The sequence below is a fragment of the Anabrus simplex genome, chromosome 11 (genome assembly GCF_040414725.1).
Source record: "Anabrus simplex isolate iqAnaSimp1 chromosome 11, ASM4041472v1, whole genome shotgun sequence".
NCBI lineage: Eukaryota > Metazoa > Arthropoda > Insecta > Orthoptera > Tettigoniidae > Anabrus > Anabrus simplex.
Genome location: NC_090275.1, coordinates 132,668,396 through 132,689,860, shown reverse-complemented (window position 1 = coordinate 132,689,860; position 21,465 = coordinate 132,668,396). Strand labels below are relative to the sequence as shown.

The 21,465-nt window shown below is 43.7% G+C and overlaps 1 protein-coding gene across 3 annotated transcripts in view; it reads left to right on the top strand.

Annotated features, from left to right (window-relative positions):
- LOC136883239 (serine/threonine-protein kinase SIK2) overlaps positions 1 to 21,465 on the top strand; it is a 566,180-nt gene that overhangs the window by 249,857 nt on the left and 294,858 nt on the right. For all 3 annotated transcript variants that reach the window (XM_067155444.2, XM_067155442.2, XM_067155443.2), the window contains exon 3: positions 14,700 to 14,763. In XM_067155444.2, coding sequence (XP_067011545.1) covers positions 14,700 to 14,763 — 64 coding nt within the window. The remainder of the gene's footprint in view (positions 1 to 14,699; positions 14,764 to 21,465) is intronic.

The following is a 21,465-nucleotide window of genomic DNA, read 5'->3' as shown; positions in this document are numbered from 1 at the left end:
GTTGTACTTCCTGTCAGAAGCTACTCCGCCGGGCTGAGTGGCTCAGTGACCTTCTGACCCCAACTTGGCTCCTCGTGTCGGTAGATTTACTGGCACGTAAAATAACTCCTGCGGGACTAAATTCCGGCACCTCGGCGTCTCCGAAAACCGTAAAAGTAGGTAGTGGGACGTAAAGCTAATAACATTAAATTATTAGAAGCTACTCCGCCCGGTTCCTTGATTCCACCATAGGTCATCAGCCCCTCCGCCAGAGGTTATAGGAAACTTGAGGCGTGCTAGCACCATAACTTGCTGTGCTACCCCAGGAACTGTCATAGATCATGTATGAAACGAATAGCGAATAGTCCTCCTCGCCTCGTGGTCATAACTCGCTTTGTTCAAGAAAATGGGCGGAGAAAGTTTTAAAAGTAAGTGATCAGGTTTTCGTGTTTTAATATATCATTTCCTAATTTGAGATTTCCAGCTTCACCTGATATCATTTCCTTTTGTTTGGCAAACTTAATGTGGCACAAGGCGAGACACTGTGTGGAGCCGGCAGGTGTGTGTGACGGGTTTGAGGATCTAGCCGGTTACCGACGTCTTTTCTCGACACGCGTAAGCAACCTTAAAACGCTACAATTTCTTAAGTTGCACAATACCAATACCGGGCAGCGAGAAAGTCGATAGCACATTGCTTAGCGTTTTACATTGCAAGTACAGGGGAAGGCGAGAGCCGGATGACTCTGAGTGGGCATTACTGTTCGAGGTCATGTGCTGTAAGGATTGTTTTAATGTAAAGAGACGAATGACGTATGTGGAGGACAGGAATAATAACGTCAAAGACCATCCTCTATTAACATTAAGTGGAAGAGGTCCGGAGGGCCACCAAGTATGTGACTGCAAACCTAACACCGTCGGGGTAGGAAGATAACAAAAATTGACCAAGAGATGTCACATAAGTGAAGAGCCTGACACTGACTTGAGAGTCTGCGGTTCCCACCCGTCGTATCCACGCCTGTCGTAAAAGCCCACTAAAAGAGGGACCACGGACTCTCAGCTTAACTCGTATTCTTTTCTCATCCCGACTGTGTAAGGTTTTCGACTTCTACGGAGTTTGATTTTCCCGCCTTTCGTTGCCCTTCTCCTTTTATAGCCGATACCTTCATTTTTAGAAGTGGCGGACATCTTCCAGTTTCCCTTCTTGCTAGTGGGAGCAGAAGTTATACTTGCTCTTAAAAGAGTAATCAGCACCATCAGCCCCTACCGCTTCCACCCGCAGGGGGTTCTATCAATGGCCACACGTTATTTAAATATATAGTTCTTATAAATTCTTGCGATACTTCTATGCCTTAATTACAGCTTCTCATTCCCGAAGCCTTAATAAAACATGTATGTTGTTTCTCCTGTCCCTGACTTTAGGGGCACGCCCTGTGTCGGTGTGACGTAAAGCAATAGCACTACTCGCCGGCAGAGCGGAAATTTTAATCGTGTCTCTTAATCCATGTAGTTCGGGGGCTGTGTATTTTTGTTCGTCTTAATAAAAAACATCGCACGACAAATCACCACAATAGTGAAAACATACCTCCACGTAGGTTTGACGACAGGAAAAGCATCCGGTCCCTAAACTAGACCAGTTCATTCAAAGGGGTTGGGAAAAACGCCACAGAGGCTCGATGGATCCTCAAAAGAACTTTGCATTTAACAGATATTTCCAATGAGTGGAGACGCGTTTCTCTCGCCTACACACCATCGCTGTTCGCACTCCGATCAATGCTGTTGAGATAGAGCTGTCCGGTGAAAATGAAAAACCTACAACCTGTTTTCCAGTCGGTAACCGGGTCTGGGATGGAATGAATCAAGCCCCCATCTTGCGGCGAGGCTAGGAATTGCGCCGGCTGCCGAAGCCTGTCGCAGTCCTCTGGGGCAATGATTAATGACTGACAGATGAAATGAAATTATAGTGGAGAGTGTTGCTGCAATGAATGGCGTACCGGGAGAAAAACGTGTTCCACCTGCGGTTTGTTTAGCACAAATCTCACATGGAGTGACCGGAACCCAGCGGTGAGACGCCGACGCGCTGCCGCCTGAGCCACGGAGGCTACAGAGCTGTCCGCTTCCTCAGAGGGCCGTGGGTTCCATTCCAGGCGTATGACTCGAGGACTGGGTGTTTGTGTTCTTCATATACACGAACGATCTCTCGCCAGGTCGTAAAACCAAAATCATAACTAGCGCTCACCCCAATAAATTGGAAGGAAAGAAAACGAGCTGGTCGAGCCATCTAGCGGACAAAGCATTTACTAAGTCGTAGGCTTCGGCGCGTTCTGGTAGTGGTGGTAAAAAGTAGCTGTACCCATTTCAAAATATCCTTTTTTTCCTTAGTTTTAAATAACAAAATGAGCGAAATTTGTAAGAAATGCAATTTTGCCGTAATCGTAGCATTGTACGCTTTGAATTGACCTGGAGGTTGTTAGAATGACGTCAAACGCTGGCCTCAATTGTCGAGAAATAAAGAAGGAATTTAATGCATGATGAATGTACTCAATCAGTATACAGGGACAGACACGACAACCTCCAGTCCCCACTACTACATCCCTCTTCGTATGTCGCATGTCCACATTCTCTGCTGCTACTCAGTCGGCTCCCCTCTCTATGATGCTCTCTTCCTGCCTAATCAAGGATGTGGACGCCACTCTCTCCGGTGACTATATTTACCGTGAAATTAGCCAGTCTGGTTTTCCAGTCCGCCACGTGTAACGGTTCCTGCCACTCATCAAATTCAACCGGATGTTTTGGCCCTCTTCCTCAATCCTGAGGATACGGAAGCCTTCCTCAATCCTGAGGATACGGAAGCCTTCCTCATCGCCGGCGCGACCATCAACGGCAGAGTCCATGAAGTGGTCTCTACTTCCGAGGCACTGATTACAGGCCCGGCGCAATGATCCTATCCCCATCTCCACTGTTTATGTCCGTCACCCTCGCACGTCCCGTTACTCTCCCCCCACTGTCATTACGTCCACGCTCATCACTACAACTACTATCACCACTTCTGCCCAAACTACCCTGTCACCTTCTACCCTTCTCCCAACGTTAGATACATCACCCCTATCATGTCCACACCCACCACCTCTCTACCTGCCACCTACACCGATGCTACCATTGCAGCTCGGCCAGCCTTCCATGAGCAAGCAACCGCCGCAACTACAGTCTACTTCTTTGAGCTGTGTCATCCGTGGTATTGACCCCTCCATCACCGAACGGGACATCCTGGATGAACTCCATCTGGCGGGCGCTTCGGATCTTGAACGCCAACGGCCCGACCTTCATGGTTCGCCTACAGCCGACCACCGGCGAACCTACCGAGTGGAGCATTTTCGCTCCGCACCACAAACAAACTTCTCCGACTACCTGCCACTTCCATCACTACCCTTCCCCTTCCTCCAACTTCATACCGAACCCACCCATTATACCAGCTCAATATCTGTAACACGCTTATGTAACTGCGCGCCCGAGATACGTCGCTGTAAACTCTGCGGGTCTTGTTATGACGGTGCCCTTACGCCAAATTCACATTGTGCAAAGAGCTGACGGCTGCGGTGGCAGGAATGAAATAACTTATTTCGCTTCTCTTCGTCCTCACTACGAGCATTACAGCCATGGCCCCCCTGTATGTGGTGTCGGTACAATAACACCCACGGTATCCCCTGCCTGTCGTAAGAGGCGACTAAACGGGGCCACAGGGCTCTGTACTTTGGAGTGCGGGTTGGCGACCACGGGGCCCTTAGCTGAGTTCTGGCATTCCTTCGACTTACTTGTGCTAGGCTGCTCACTTTCATCTATCTTATCCGACCTCCCTTGGTCAACTCTTGTTCATTTCCGACCCTGCGTATCCTACGTATGGAGGCCCAGGGAGTCTTTCATTTTCATGCCCTTCGTGGCCCTTGTCTTCCTTTGGCCGATACCTTCATTTTTCGAAGTGTGGAATCCGTTTCATTTTTTCTCTCTGATTAGTGCAAGGATGGACCTAACTGTGTGACGTAAAGCGAATTGTAATTGATCATGTCATAGTTTTTGTTTCCTAGTGAGCACACATAACAAACTAACGCTGCTTGCGGTCTTGTCGGTGACGTCCCTGTTGCCCTTCCTAACGATCATTTTCCTAAGAAACAATTTTCCTGATTTTTACCCTAAGGTATTTTCCTAAATTTATCTATAGCGTACTCATTTTATTAGTAATTTTTTCTACTTTATAAATGTTCACAGTTTTCTAGCCATAAAACAGTAGAATGTAAAGTTAAGAGAAGTACATCACATTTGTTTGAAAGTTGAATTCAAACTGTTGAATGAATTTAAATGTGTAGTTACTTCTGTTTTCTTCTAACTGACGTATTGTAGAAAACAACTGTTACGAAATGTGGGTTTCCGGAAAAATGAAATGAAACGGAATGGCGTATGGCTTTTAGTGCCGGGAATGTCCGAAGACATGTTCGGATCGCCAGATGCAGGTCTTTTGAATTGACTCCCGTAGGCGACCTGCGCGTCGTGAAATTTACCAATTAGTATATTTGACTTAGGAACACTGGGCTTCAGGAAGAGCGATACCAAGCTCGATAGCTGCGGCCAGTATCCGGTATTCGGGAGATAGTGGGTTCGAACCCCACTGTCGGCAGCCCGTGGGTTTCCCATTTTCACACCAGGCTGTACCTTAATTAAAGCCACGGATTCTTCCTTCCCACGCCTAGACCTTTCCTATCCCATCGTCGCCATAAGACCTGTCTGTGTCGATGCGACGTAGAGCAGCTTGCTAATGCGTGTGGGAACTATCAACATAAAGTTATATATACGAGTTTTGAGGAGTCTCATCATCCTGGTATTGAGCGGAGCCACAGTGATCTCATTTAGTTCGATATCTCTTATCTTTAAATAATTATAAACTGAGTCTAGCTATCGTCATCCTGGTCAGCCTCTACTTCTCTTAGCCTCTATAACCGAGGCCATTATTCTCCTCGGTAACCTATCCTCCGCCATTCGTCTCACATGACCCCACCACCGAAGCCGGCTTATGCGTACAGCTTCATCCATCGAGTTCATTCCTAACATTGCCTTTATCTCCTCATTCCGACTATCCTCGTGTCACTCTTGCCACCTGTTTGTATCAGCAATCAGTCTCGCTACTTTCATGTCCGTTTCTTCTAACGAATGAGATATCCCGAGTCCACCCAGCTTTCACTTCCGTAAAGCAAAGTTGGTCTGAAAACAGACCGATGTAAAGGCAGTTTCGTCCGGGAGCTGACTTCCTTCTTACAGAATGCTGTTGATCACAACTGCGAGCTCACTGCATTACCGTTACTGCACCTTGGTTCAACCGCAATTACTATACTGCCGTCCTGGGAGAACGCACATCCTAAATATTTGAAATTATCTACCTGTTCCAGCTTTGTATCCTCATGGGTTCCTTACCTTCTATCATTGTGCTCCTTTAGTCAGTATATTCTATTGATAAGGAGGAGTAGCCAATACAGAATTGCACTCTTCGTGACTGAGCCTGCACATCCAACTCCACCAGATAGGTTTTTGAGAATCAGTGTAAATTTGAAGAGATTAAGGCCATTTGCTGAAGAGAGATTCCATGCACGTTTGTTGGAATGATGGAGTGTAAGAAACAAGAAAGAAGGCAAAGAAATCCCTAGATTTAGCCAAGTCTAATCAAGGAATAAGAGTGAGTACAGGGATAACTGCAGATTGGTAAAGATTGCGAAAGAATATCGGTACACGAAGTTGGAAGTTAAGAGAATTACACGGGAAGAAAAAGAGAAATGTTGCAAAGAATTCACCTCTAAATTGGAAGATGACACTAAAGGAAATATGAACATGCTGCAAAGAATCATTCATAGAAAAAGAAACAGCTGATGGGAATATGAGAGGCCTCAGGAACAGGCTCCTTAATGGATATGACAACTTGTGTGACAGGGAGGGAAGTAAAAGAGCAACAGATAACGACATTGCGATTACATGATCGAGCCCTTCATAAGATGGAAAGTGGTAAGTCAGATGGAATGACAGCTGATATGGTTAAAGCTGCTGCTACACCTGGGATGCAGTGGCGAGCCCTTCATAATCTGTAGGTGATATGAAATTACAGCTGCTGCTACACCTGGGATACAGTGGCTGTACAGAGTCCTTAGAGGAATATGGAATCATGATCAGGTGCCAGAAGATTGGGCAAAAGGTGAGATAGTTCATATATTCAAGAAGGGGCCTTAAAATGGTGATTGAAGCCAGAGTGAGAACAATTATTAGAAGAAGAACGACATAGGTTTAGGGCTAGCAGGAGCACAACAGATTTGATTTTGCCTTGAGGATGCTGGCAGAATAATATGGGGAAAAAGGAAAAGCCCTATTTATTTTTGTTTTTTGAACGTTGAAAAGGCATACGATAATGTTCCTAGATCAACAATCTAGAAGAGTCCCACACCACGTGGAATACCTGAGTACCTCATCAGCAAAATTAAAATGTTGTATACCAATTGCAGAAGTTGTATCCATCTTGAAGATGGTTTCATACAAGCAAGCGAGTGCCAACTCCTTGGAACTGACCAGATGGAAAGTGATTATGCTTCCTATATTTGAGATTATATAAGGTTAAAGTTGGTTATTTTTTAAAAATATTTTGTCATTTAAGGCGTGCCAGTCATGTGAAAAAAGTTCGTGAGTGTTATCTACATTTTTCTTACCGTGAAACAGAAATTTATATCATAATTTTATATTGAAGATTTATCGATTCGACAGTTTTTTGTTATCCTGTATATATTTTTGCGTATCCCATTTTTTCATGGAATGATAAAAGCTCACCTAGGTTTAGATCGATACGGAAGAATCGGAAATATATCTGGCGCGGAAGTTATACACGTATTTTATATTCTTTTTCTTCAATAGCTGCTTGAACGGAAGTAACATTCAACATAAGATCAGTACAGAATTTATATATACATTTTTTAGGTCTTCCTTCATTTCGCATCAACTCCAATGAGCTTAGGAACGAATATTTGATATATAAATGACAACTAACCTTAAAGCAACACATAACCTCTCATTACCCACAACGCTCGTTGACACATCATTAGTTCCCAGACCTTTAATTTCATCCTGAGTTTTCCGTTATATATAACCATCAATATGACTGATATTACTTGTAACAGTTATAAAGATCAGAAAATTCCTTGTCAGTACTGTGGTAAACAGGACAAAAGACTTAAAATTCATATTATCAAAGCCCATCCAGAAGAATATCGTGATTCACTTGTAAATACGACCTCTTTGACTCCTACACCTGACCCAAATGTAGCGTTGGAAGATGTCGACTCATCTTTATCATCGCCCCATTTACAAGAACCGGATAAACGCGGAGACGTAAATAATACATATGAAGGGGAAATGAAGAGTGACATTTCTGTACATTTAAGGTGCGCACATCCCGATCACAGCGTGACATCAAGCACGCACATCGTGTCTTACGCAACCGAAGATCATTCGATATTAACACCTAACGAACGCCTTGATACCCAGGAAACCGGGAACGCAAATTCGTACGAAAATATAAACAATTCACAAGAGCCTCGGGAAGTCAAATGTCAATACTGTAGCCAGTATTTTCGTGGTGAGAGGGGCGTATCCATCCATATTAGTCGCTCTCATCCCGACCGACATCGCGAAAGATTGCTTCAGAATCACACAGCCAAAGTATCTCAAACAGATATATCCGGTCCAATCCCTAGCGAAGATCCCAATCCTAACGACGACGGGGGTGTATCAGATAATTCATCTCTAAAGTACAAACAAGAAATTCGCGTTTGGAAATCAAAATTTGAACAATTCAGCGACGATCATGACTATAATACATTGGTTCAAGATTTCGCAACATTCCTCTTCACATCGATTAACCTTCTGCCTGGCCGCAAACACCCAGCAATGAAATTTTATGAGGCTAGGAAGAAACGCCGTCTAGCTCTTAAAGAAAAACACCACAGTCACTCGTCAAACCCACAGTGTGCAGACAAACGTGCCCGCGAAAGAAGGCGAAACAAATATAACTACGAACTGACCCAATACCAGTTCTACAATCAGAGACGGAACGCAGTGAGGCGGGTGTTAGAAAACAAGTCCGAGGTGTGTAAAATCGACCTTGGAAACATCCATAGCTCCTTTTCCGATACATTTTCCAATGGAAATTTACACGAAAGGGAAACTTACCCTTCAAAAATCACTGAAGCGGAGCGTGTGGAAAGTAATGAAACGTTCGTGCCCTCCGTGTCGACTGCTGCCGTCCATCATATCGCAGTGGATACTGCACCGGGCCCGGATCGCGTTTTGATGAGAGCCCTTAAAGACGACGACGTACAGGCTACCATCGCAAAAATAGCAACCAGAATGCTATAAACTGGCGAAGTTCCCGAATGTCTGCGGAAGGCGCGAACAATTTTGCTATATAAGAAAGGCGATCCGAAGGCCGTATCGACCTGGCGACCCATCACTATCTGTTCAGTCATTAGGAGGGTAATAGAAAGAGTACTTGACAGTCGCCTACGTGAGTACATCCACTATAATGAACATTAGCGAGGATTATGTTCAACTCCAGGCACCATTATAAATACTTCCATTCTCGGCGCATTGTTAAAATCTGCTAAACAGAGGAAAGAAGACATCACGGTAATTTTCTTGGACATTCGAAAGGCATTTGACAATATCGGTCACAGCCACCTTCTAAAAACTCTACAGTCCGAAGGAATACCTTCAAAACTCAGAGACATAATTTTCAACCTTCAGACCGGGAACGTCACTCAAATCGAAACGCAGAAGGGTAGAACAAAACCTATCCCGATAAAGAGAGGTGTGATGCAAGGATCTCCATTATCACCAGCCCTATATAACTTAGCCGTAGATCATATCTTAGACGAGCTAAGCGAAGATAGTCTCTCGCGGCATTACGGGACATCTCTGTCACCCGAACTACCATCTATAACCGTAATGGGCTTTGCCGATGACACCGTCATCATCGGGAAGAGCAAAGAAGCCGCCTTAGATCTTACTCGACTAGCCCGCAGGAGGTTCGAAGAAATTGGTCTTGATATCAATCCACAGAAGTGTACAGGGATATGTGTAATCCGAGGTGAGTTGAAGCAAGCGTCGCTATCCGTGGAGGAAGACTGTAGCATTGACTTAATCGGAGACGGCGAACAAATTCGTTACCTTGGAACTACCTTCAGGGATACTCTAGTGTTCGGCGAGACTGCTGTAATGTAAGTCCTTCACAATAAGCTCCAAATTCTAACATCGTCGCCACTGCTTAAGGAAGACGAAAAGCTCATAGTACTAAATTCCTCAATCTGTCCCACCCTGATATACCCTTTCCTGACATGCAGTTTCAAGAAAATTGCACAGAAATCTTTATCCGATAGCGATAAAATGATTAAAAGTGCAACAAAGGAGATATTGCAGTTGCCGACGGATACCCCAGATGGCATGATGTACACCGAAAAGAAATACAAAGGACTCGCTATGTTTAAAACCTCGTGGGAAGTTTACCTATAATGCATTAATGCCTGCAATATCTTGCTGAAGACTAAACATCCACTTGGTGTCGCTTCGAGGGATTGTCGCGCGGAGAGTCGAGAATGTATAGAACGCCTAAAACTAACAAACGCTGATACCCAGAAAATAACCGCCAAGAACGGCCTGTACGATACTAAGAAGATCCGTCAAGAGCTACGAGAACGTGAATTCACCTCCTGGTGTTCACTACCGCAAAAGGGACTCGGAGTACAACTTTACAAAGAGTATACACCAGCAAACTCTTGGGTGCGTGATCATACCGGACTGTCTTGTAACGAGTGGAGAGAGGCTATAAAGATGGCTGATAATGTTTGTGCGGTGCGCTCGGTGCCAGGCAGATCCCTGGACAACAACCTCTGTCGGCATTGCCACGGAGAGAAAGAAACTCTTGGTCATGTCCTGGGATTCTGCACACGCGAGGAGCTCTTAGAAACACGCGGCACCACCAGATCAGATCCTTCATTGCCGCAGAACTGAGAAAGAAGGGATTCAGTGTACATGAGGAGGTACACGCACTGGCCATAAATGGTAGTTCGCAAAGAATTGACATCATAGCCTTTAAAGACAACAGCTCTCAAGGATTCATATTAGATCCGACGGTCAGGTTCGAGCACCATAGCGGACAGCCAGAGGAGGTTAATCTAGAAAAGATTAACAAATACAAACCCACTATCCCTTACTACAAATCTAAATACCACCTTCAGGAAATTGAAATAATAGGGGTAATGGTCGGAGCTCGCGGTACCATACCTCGTCACTTCGTCGCCACATGGAAGCGCTTCCAACTGCCAATGCAGCTCATCCCGGAAATCGCGACCCTCGTCCTCCGAGCCTCCATCAAGATCATGATGCACCACCTCTACAGCTCATTTTGAATTTTCTTTTATTAATACATATGTACATAAAATTGATATGTTTTACCTTGTTCTTAGCGGCAGCCTGTAAATACAGGAGGTCTTTCCAAAATAAATGGAAATTATATATAGCAATTAAGGGTACCATTCTGCAAGTCCTAAAGGGAGTAGTATATAGCAATATGGGACGACACGGAGGAGCAAACTTAATTTGTGGAAAACTAAATTCGAAGAGTATGGAATGAAAGTGAGCACAACAAAAACTGTGGCAGCCAGAAATACTGAAAAGAGTAACCAGACTTACAATGGGAGAGGAAGGTCATATCTCATTCCCACTCTTACAGATTCCTTGGAAACATGCACACTAACATCAAAGACGTTTCTTAGATTTGCCCTCCAAAAGACACAAAGATCGAAGAGATCCGAACAAACCTAGGATTGATTCAATCTATGGAGGAAAGACTAAGGTTATCCAGACTTAAACTGTTTGGGCATGTCAAAAGAATGAATAGTACAAGAATATGAAATAACACTAACATGCAGAAGACCAACATAAAGATGGATAGACGTAGAGAGCAAAGGACGTTGTCATGAACCTGGACAGACAGCTCGTTTACAATCAGCCTTCCCGGCATGCTTTTCATATGCCTAAGTGGCATAAGAATTAACTGGTTATGTTATCTGGCCAATGCAACAACCCGCGCAAAACTCGGTTTTGAGCGAACGCTTTGCCTAACGCCGGGCAAGACCGTGCCGTGTGTTTGATGGCTCGTGCGACAGACGCGCTGGGGCAAGAAACCGCAATCCATACGAGTTCGTTATATGTTCATGGATCCACTAAGTGATCGACAACTTACACTGTACTTCGCTAAGAATTTAAAAAGGCTGGTATTTCTGTATCAGTCGTACCCACAGTAACAAGGAAATGCATTTTTTACTTTTCCGGAATTTCTGTCTGTCTGCCTGCCTGCCTGTATGTATGTATGTATGTATGTATGTATGTATGTATGCATGTATGTACACGCATCACGAGAAAACGGCTGAAGAGAATTTAATGAAAATCGGTATACAAAGTCGGAGAATAAGTCGCTACAATCTAGGCCATACATAATTTTATTCACGCTGACTTAAATGGTAGTTTAGAGGAAGGCCTACAATGGAATTCTCAAATATTTGTGTTATTAGTGGTCCTATCTTAATGAAAATCGGTATGCAATGTCAGGGAATAAGTCGCTATAATCTAGGCCATAAATAATGTTACTTACGCCGAATAAAATGGTAGTTTAGGGGTAAGCCTAAAATGTAATTCCCAAATAATTATGTTATTAGTGGTCGTGTCGATAAATATTACATAACGTTTTAGTTATGTAGTTGCATTTCCGATCATTTATGTCTTATACATTGTTTACCGGCTATGATCAGAGATATTCATGAATTTGGATTCTTGTTACTAAGTCCTTATCAGCGTCGAGTCACGAGGAAATGGGTAAACAGGAGTTAATGAAAATTGGTAGGTATGTAAAGTCGGAGAATAAGGAACTACAGTCTACGCTATAAATAATTTTATAAGACGCCCTAATATCACAGAGTCGAAAGAAAACTAAATATGAAGGCCTACAATATAGAGAGCTCACAAAACTGATCAACAATAACATTGCATTGAACATTGTTTGTTGTGATGTGTTTTGTCTCCTGTTGCCACTCATCTCCGATAGATAGGATTACTGCTGCGTACCGAGTATTTTTAATTTGCCTTACGTCGTACCGAAAGAGTTAGGTCTTATGGCGACGATGGGATGGGAAAGGCTATGAATGTGAAGGAAGCAGCCTTGGCCTTAATTAACGTACATCCTCAGCATTTGCCTGGTGTGAAATGGGAATCCACGGAATAACATCTTCAGGGCTGCCGATAGTGGGGTTCGAATCCACTATCTCCCAGATGCAAGGTCACAGCTGCGCGCACCTAACCACACGGCCAATTCGCCCAGTCGTACGAGTGTATCAGCCTGTCTAAATATTGGCGGTAAGTAGCTATGGAATTAGGTAACTTTCTTCTTTAGCATGTCATCCCCTTTTTCATAAATTTTCCAATACTACTGGTACGTAACACACTGGTTCATCATAGCATTCAAGCTATTCAGTCCCTACTCTGAGGCACTGATCGGAATGAGCAGTGTGCATATTTAACGGAATAATGACAGAGAAGTGTTCACGGCTGACTGCGGCCTGGTCATTCCAGCTCTGGAACTTCGGACTGTTGGATCAGCACAGTAGTATTGTTCGTTAAAAGTGAGAAAATGTGTAGTTTTTCATTTGATCGAGTATTTTATGTGACAACATTGCTTCTAATCGCTAAATTCCTACTGACGTTTTTGTAATGATCTGGCCTATGTTTACTTCAGTTACAAAACCACAAAGTCAGTCTTTCTGCGAATCCCGTAGCGAAGCACGAGTACATCAGCTAGTTATACCAAGATCACATTTAATGTGAAATATACACTGACTGACAGAGCAAATGCAACACCAAGAAGGAGTGGTTCGAAAGGGATGAAAGTTGGGAAAAAAACAGAGACGGCACGGACGAATAATTGATGTTTATTTCAAACCGATATGCAGGTTACACAATGCGCACGGCATCGACTCAGTAGGATGTAGGACCACCGCGAGCGGCGATGCACGCAGAAACACGTCGAGGTACAGAGTCAATAAGAGTGCGGATGGTGTCCTGAGGGATGGTTCTCCATTCTCTGTCAACCATTTGCCACAGTTGGCCGTCCGTACGAGGCTGGGGCAGAGTTTGCAAACGGCGTCCAATGAGATCCCACACGTGTTCGATTGGTGAGAGATCCGGAGAGTACGCTGGCCACGGAAGAATCTGTACACCTCGTAGAGCCTGTTGGGAGATGCGAGCAGTGTGTGGGCGGGCATTATCTTGCTGAAACAGAGCATTGGGCAGCCCCTGAAGGTACGGGAGTGCCACCGGCCGCAGCACATGCTGCACGTAGCGGTGGGCATTTAACGTGCCTTGAATACGCACTAGAGGTGACGTGGAATCATACGCAATAACGCCCCAAACCATGATGCCGCGTTGTCTAGCGGTAGGGCGCTCCACAGTTACTGCCGGATTTGACCTTTCTCCACGCCGACGCCACACTCGTCTGCGGTGACTATCACTGACAGAAGAGAAGCGTGACTCATCGGAGAACACGACGTTCCGCCATTCCCTCATCCAAGTCGCTCTAGCCCGGCACCATGCCCGGCGTGCACGTCTATGCTGTGGAGTCAATGGTAGTCTTCTGAGCGGACGCCGGGAGTGCAGGCCTCCTTCAACCAATCGACGGAAAATTGTTCTGGTCGATATTGGAACAGCCAGGGTGTCTTGCACATGCTGAAGAATGGCGGTTGACGTGGCGTGCGGGGCTGCCACCGCTTGGCGGCGGATGCGCCGATCCTCGCGTGCTGACGTCACTCGGGCTGCGCCTGGACCCCTCGCACGTGCCACATGTCCCTGCGCCAACCATATTCGCCACAGGCGCTGCGCCGTGGACACATCCCTATGGGTATCGGCTGCGATTTGACGAAGCGACCACCCTGCCCTTCTCAGCCCGATCACCTTACCCCTCGTAAAGTCGTCTGTCTGCTGGAAATGCCTCCGTTGACGGCGGCCTGGCATTCTTAGCTATACACGTCTCCTGTGGCACACGACAACACGTTCTACAATGACTGTCGGCTGAGAAATCACGGTACGAAGTGGGCCATTCGCCAACGCCGTGTCCCATTTATCGTTCGCTACGTGCGCAGCACAGCGGCGCATTTCACATCATGAGCATACCTCAGTGACGTCAGTCTACCCTGCAATTGGCATAAAGTTCTGACCACTCCTTCTTGGTGTTGCATTTGCTCTGTCAGTCAGTGTATTTACTAGTTAGAAAATGTAGGCAATTATCAAGAAGAAATGTTTTTTCTGTATCGACATCTAATACGTAGTTTCGTTCTATTGTTTGTGTCATTACCGTGTAAGTTTGAAATTGAAGTAGGCCTATTAACATCGCAGTGATTCAGACTTTTCGCGAGCTCGCTGCTCTGGGCGGTCTGCGACCCACGCGCCGGATTCAATTTACTCAAACGATGAGGCAATCTGCCAGCTGGCGTGATAAGGGTTGCGAGCTGCATGACCTCGCAGACCACTATATGAACTAAAGTTGGATCCTCAGTGTTATGTATTTAACATGTTGATACTGAGACGGTTGTGTGTTGCAGGTGATGGAAACGAAGAACATGATCTACATCGTCTCGGAGTTCGCTAGTCAAGGAGAGATCTTCGGTAAGTACTGCAGTTACATTAGTTCTGCTATGAAATGCAATCAAAACTAAGCAAACCGAAGTGTAAATAATGGACCACTGGTTCCCTTTTTAGATCGTATTTCATATTTGTCCACCTTCTCAGCTTTCATAAACTGGCCAATCAGAATAATACGGATGTCTTTTCTTTCACGAAACCTACAAAGTTTAGCAGATCTCACACATTCGGTTGCTGTCATTTGATGATTTCTTCTTTACTGAAACATCTCGAGACACAAGTGAACTAGAAGACGCACTTCCCAATAGCTTATCATTGTCACCATGCTCATCGTAAACACGGATTATGAACCTAAAGCTTCTATGGTAAGTAATAAGTAGTACTTACATTGCCCTAACCACGGTTACTAGACTATTACAGACGGTCATCAGTTGGGTGCGCAGTAGCAAGCCACGCCTCCTGACGTCACGCGGTTCCCATGTTCGCTAAACGAAGCAGAGCGCCATTAGCAGGGCCAGGATTTTGATGACCTAAACGTGTTTAAAAATGACCTATAAAATGCCTGCAAATATTCCATAGAATGACCCGGAAACTAAAAAAAGAGACCTAAAAATTTGAATGAAACTGGCATCATTTCATCACAGAAAAGTGAAAACAGACTACGTCATTCTATGTTGAAATGATTTTAATAGGTACGTAATATAATTGCATTATATTGTTTGGCACTCCAAATTCTGTTTTATTTCCTTCAAGGAAAATAACACTTCATGGTATGTGGAACTTTAAGGCTGTAACAACTGAAAAACAAAAAAGAGAGAAGTTCGCTGTTAGGTACTGGAATTCTTTATTGGATTAGATGTAATGTTACAGTAGATTCTCACAGGAAAAAGAACGGCGGTTGGCGAATAGCACGTGAGCTCCTTTACGTCTACGGATGCTGTTGGAGCATACTTGAAGTAAGTTCATCTTCAGTGCCAATAATGCTGAAATCTTCACCCGTCAACATCCGAGAGATGGAGCACAAACCCGAGTTCTTGTCAACACCGCCACGCCTCTCTCCTGATGACGTGATGCTCGCTAGTTTTCCCTCCATTTGCGTATCCTAAAACAATTCTTGAGCCATCTGAATGGCCTTGGCCTCTTGTACATCGAAATAATCTATTACATGCTTCACTGTCTGAAAGTGGTCACAATAATAAATACAGGCGTCGATCCACGTATCCCACCGTGTGATGCAAGGCTGTGGTGACGGAATGTCAGGTGCTTGGGATCTGAAAAGTTCTCTGCGTGATGGAGCCTTAGTAAATACCTTCTTAGTTAGGGACACAAGCTTGTCAACTTCAGGGAAATTTGATCTGACTCCTTCGGCCACTCTGTGAAAAGCGTGAGCTAGGCAGGTTACATGAACCACTTTTGAGTAAAATGCTTTGATTGCATTGGCAGCTGTAACTATGTAAGGCGCTGCAGCAGTCACAAAGAGCAGAACATCATGATACCTTACACCCTCAGGCCATAGCAGTCCCATCGATTTATCGAAGAGACGACATATTGTAGAATGGTTCACAGACTGAAAACTTCGATCGTGAACAAAAATATTTTTCCAGGTATATCTACTTCTAACGTACCCACGATAACTTTGGCACTGTAACGGCCCTCTGCATCACTGGTTTCATCGATTGTACGAATATTTTGTTCCGTAGACTTCTTCTCAATATTCCTTATTGTGTCGTCAGAGCATTGGGATACATGGTTCTTTCTCAGAGTAGACTCATGCGGAATTACACGGAACGTATTCATTTCTAAGAAATCTCTCAGTTTAATATTGTTCAATGTTCGAAGAAACCAAAGCTTCAGATTAGTCTTTACAAAACATAGAGGAAGCACCGCCATCGGAGGATGACTGTGAGAGTAACTTTTAGATTGCTATTTGGACTCCACGTCGGTGCTTCTCCCATCTCCTGCCACTTTCACTTCTCATATTTTGCAGAAAAGAATTTCGCCATCGGTGGTAAACATATCCTCGCGGAATTGCGAAATTATTTGTTTGAAATGAACAGGCTTTAACTTGGGCATTTTAAATACACTCGAAAACCAATCGCGGCCGATAACACTTAGCGGTTGCACTGGCAGACTCTTCTTGCCTTCTCGATTTCAACGTCGCTTCCGGGTAATCTACAAGCGCAGGTGTTTCTCCTGGAATGTTGAACAAAGTTGTGAAGATTCGCCCTCACTTTCAGTTCCGTTAATATCGAGGACCAGACGCATCATAAAACATTAAGAGTGTGAGAATATGACACCATAAAATGGCATAATAATGACGCGAAAAGGGAAAAATGACAAATGACTTATTAAATATGCACTTGTGTAATATTGGGGCCATGACCAGGATGTGTATGTCTGTGGTGATCAGTATCCGAGCCCTGTGATGGTGTATTGTGCTGTCGCTCTAACCACGATAGACACCATAAGGACTTAGGCATTAAATTAAAGTGGATTAATGCCTGTAAAGGGGCTGACTCGTGTGTGCTCTGTACTCGGACTACATAAGGAACTTCAATGGTAAGTTATTAAACCTTCCAGTTAGACGTCATTTAAAGCCTAACGCAGTACCACATTTAAATTTGCCACTGAGTAGTAATGATTTAGCGAGTCAGTCCTGTAAAGATCGTGAAATAAGGGCACACAAGCGAAATCATCGTAAGGAGATACGACAAATTTTACAATCGCAGGCGGCAATTGAAGCACAAAATGTTAGTAATGCAATCTTGAGGGAGGAATTAGATAACAAAAGTAAACACCAGAGTTTCTGTAATGAGAAAATTGCTGAAGTGACTATGCAGAATTAGATTTAATTAGATTAGAAAATTGTGACTTAAAACAGCAAAATAAGGATCTTCAGGACCTTCTTAGTGCAGCCAATACCGACATAATAAAATTTAAAAATATTGTTCAAGTGTTTGAGAGTATTTTTTCTAAAAGTCAACAGCAAGCTTTAGTAAAAGGCAGATGCTAGTAGTATAATAGGCGGATTCCGCGGCCTCCTCCTCCTCCCGCGGGAAATTTGATTTATGGCGGGAAATTTGAATTTTGGCGGGAAATTTGAATTTTGGCGCGAGATTTGAATTTGTAAACAAAGCCACGTGCTTTTGACAGCTGTCATCGACAACAACACATCGCTAACCTCACTGCTGCCATCTTGACGGGCCTAAACCTCAGTGGTACCAACTTAACCTAACTAGCGCGAGATTTGAATAGGTAAACAAATCCACGTGATTTTTGACAGCCACGTGCTTTTTGACAGACAAAAACGCATCGCTAACCTCACTGCTGTCATCTTGACGGGCCTAAACCTCAATAGTACCAACCTAACCTCACAAGCGCGAGATTTGAATTTGTAAACAAAGCCACGTGTTTTTTGACAGCCACGTGCTGTTTTGACAGCTGTCATCCGCCATCTTTAAACTACAGAGCACCGTGCTGCCCTCTTTATCGCAGTAGCTGCAAATTCGTCACCTGTCATGGGCAGTGCTGCCATCTTGGTGGACCTAAACCTTAGTGCTACCAACTTAACCTCACTAGCGTGAGATCAACAAAGCCACGTGAATTTTTTGACAGCTGTCACCAGCTATCTTTAATCTATAGAGCACAGTGATGCCCTCTTTAGCTACTTACCTTTGAAATGTGGTGGCGAATAATTTGAAAAATGCTTTTGTTGACAGCAGCCATCTTTGAGCACCGTGCTGCCCTCTTTAGCTACTTACCTTTGGAATGTGGTGGCGGTAAATTCCACGTGCTTTACAAACCTATATGTTTTTCTGACAGCTGTTATCCACCATCTTTAATCCAGAGAGAACAGTGCTGCAATCTTTAGTTGAATTGCGGTGGCGGCAAATTCCACGTGCTCTTGTTTGGAAACAAATCAACATGCTTTTCTGACAGCTGTCATCCGCCAAGCTGTCGTCCGCCATCTTTAATCTAGAGAGCACCGTGCTGCCCTCTATGCGGTGGTGGCAAATTCCACGTGCTCTTGTTTGGAAACAAAGCCACGTGCTTTTTGACAGCTGTCATCCGCCATCTTTAATCAAGAGAGCACTGTGCTGCTATCATGCGGGCAATTTCGTCAGCTGTCATCCGCCATCTTTAATCCACAGAGCACCGTGCTGCTCTCTGTATTAGCGGACAATTTGAAAAGTTCTGTTAGCTGTCATCCGCGATCTTAAATCAAGAGAGCACCGTGCTGTCATCTTTAGCTAGATACCTTTGAAATGTGGTGGCGGCGAATTGAAAAATTCCACGTGATCTTGTGTAGTAAACAAACTCACGCGCTTTTTGTCAGCTGTCATCCGCCATCTTACATCGCAAACCTCAGTGCTACACTCTTTAGGTACATACCTTTGAAATATGGTGGCGGCTAATTTAAAAAGAAAAATTCTACAGCAGCCATCTCTCGACGCTAATTGCACAAGATGTTGACTGTACATTACTCCTTAAAGGTGTTTATGCAAGATGGCCGCTATACATAGGTTCTCATGAGAGGCCCTTGGGATGCTTGCGCAAGATGACGGTTATACAAGGCTCCTTATGAGACTCCCTAGGGATGCTCGCGCAAGATGGCGGTTACTCTTATGAGGCGGCTTAAGGGTCCTTTGCACAAGATGGCTAGAGACGCCCTAAGAATCCTGCGCAAGATGGCGGCTATACACGACTCCTTATGAGACGCTTTAAGGGTGCTTGCGCAAGATGGCTGCCGCTCTTAGCTTAGAGGCTAACGTGTCGTGCTAGTTCGATTCATTAAATTTGGGGCTTAAATGCAAAATGTTAAATATCTCGAAAACGGTGCACCGTAGAGCAAAACGGACAAAATTGTTCTGCCTAATACGTAGGTTCGCAGTATGAGGAACAAGGAAAACATAGTCTGATGATGGGATCAACGGTTCGCTTCCTAATTAGGCCCTTTGGCATTTGCTCTGTTTTAGCTTGTATTGAAGCAAGTCTTCGTAACATGATCAGGTCTAGCTATGGTAGAAAAAATAACGTACCATGCTGGTTCAATTCATTAAATTTGGGGTTTAAATGCAAAATGTTAAATATCTCGAAAACGGTGCATCATAGAGCAAAACGGACAAAATTTTTCCGCCTAGTACTTCGGTTCGCAGTATCAGGAACAAGAAAAACATAGTCTAATGATGAGATCAACGGTTCGATTCCTACTTAAGCCCTTTGGCATCAAATCAAAAAATCAAATCAAAATCTCTTTATTTGCAAATGAGGTGTCTACCTCGGTGGCAAATGGTACACTAAAATACATTATTGTCAAGCACTAAATTTTAAATTAACAGGAGACGAAGAAAATTTTCCTAGAATACAATATTATACAATTTACGCTAATAATTTTTTCTATTAAACACACACATCATCCTTAATAAATGTATATTGTTTACAAAATTCTACTTATAATATCTTACAAACATAGTCAACTCATATACAGTACGGTATGTGAAATTACGTCTAATAATACTATACAACTGGTATAAGATTAAAATTAACATTGAATTTATTTACATATTTATATTTTACCCATTTTGGAACCTAAGTAGCATAACGACCTGCTGCGTCTTAACCAGAGCCCCTTTTGCCACCACTTTTTCAGAGTTCCTGAAGGGCCTTCACAGCTACCGTAGCGGTCCCAGGGCCCTCGAAGTCCCCACTGTACTTCACCCCTACAGGCAGTCCCCTACTTGGGCTGTCCAAACTCCTTAGACCAGGGGATGGAATTAATTTAATCACACACATTTATTATTTACAATATCCTGCACTGGTCGAATGCCCTCTAACATTTAATTTATTATCTCTGTTGTTGTTTATTCTCTTCTTGAATATCTGTACAGATTTTGGAAAAGGATCAAACACTACCCCTGGTAAACTGTTCCACACCTTCACGCCCTTCCCAATGAAAGAAAATTTACCCCAATCGCTTCTGCTAAAATTCCTTCTAATTTTGTACTTGTGGTCAGTTCTACCAATATAATTATTTTCCAACTGAAGCCTCTCACGGATATCTCCCCATGCTTCTTCTCCTGTATAGGCTCTATATAATCCTATAAGTCTACTTTTCTCCCTTCTCTTACTTAAAGTTTCCCACCCAAGTTCCTTTAACATTTCTGATACACTACTCTTTCTCCTGAAATCCCCTGTTACAAACCTTGCTGCTTTCCTCTGCACACCATCTAGTTCTTTTATTAGGTATTCTTGGTGAGGATCCCAAACACTGTTTGCATATTCCAATAATGGACGAACCATACTTAAGTAACATTTTTCTTTTAATTCTTTGTTGCATCCTTTAAGTAGCCTCATTATGACATGTAACGATCTGTATGCTTTCCCAACAACATCATCAACATGACCCTTCCAGTGCAAATTACTTTCAAATCTCACACCTAAGTATTTGCACTTGCCATCTTTTGGGATAACTACCTCATCCAAAGTATATTCAAATTCAGTTTTAAAGCTCCTGTTTGTAAAAGTTGTAACAGTTGATTTGGCTCCATTAATCTTCATATTATTTTCTTCAACCCATTCCTGGATACTGTCAAGGTCCCTTTGTAATTCTGAACAATCCTCAATGTTATTTATTTCCCTATAAACAATTATATCATCTGCATACAATCTTATTTTCGATGTTATATTGTTCCCTAAATCATTTGCGTATATTAAGAAAAGTAACGG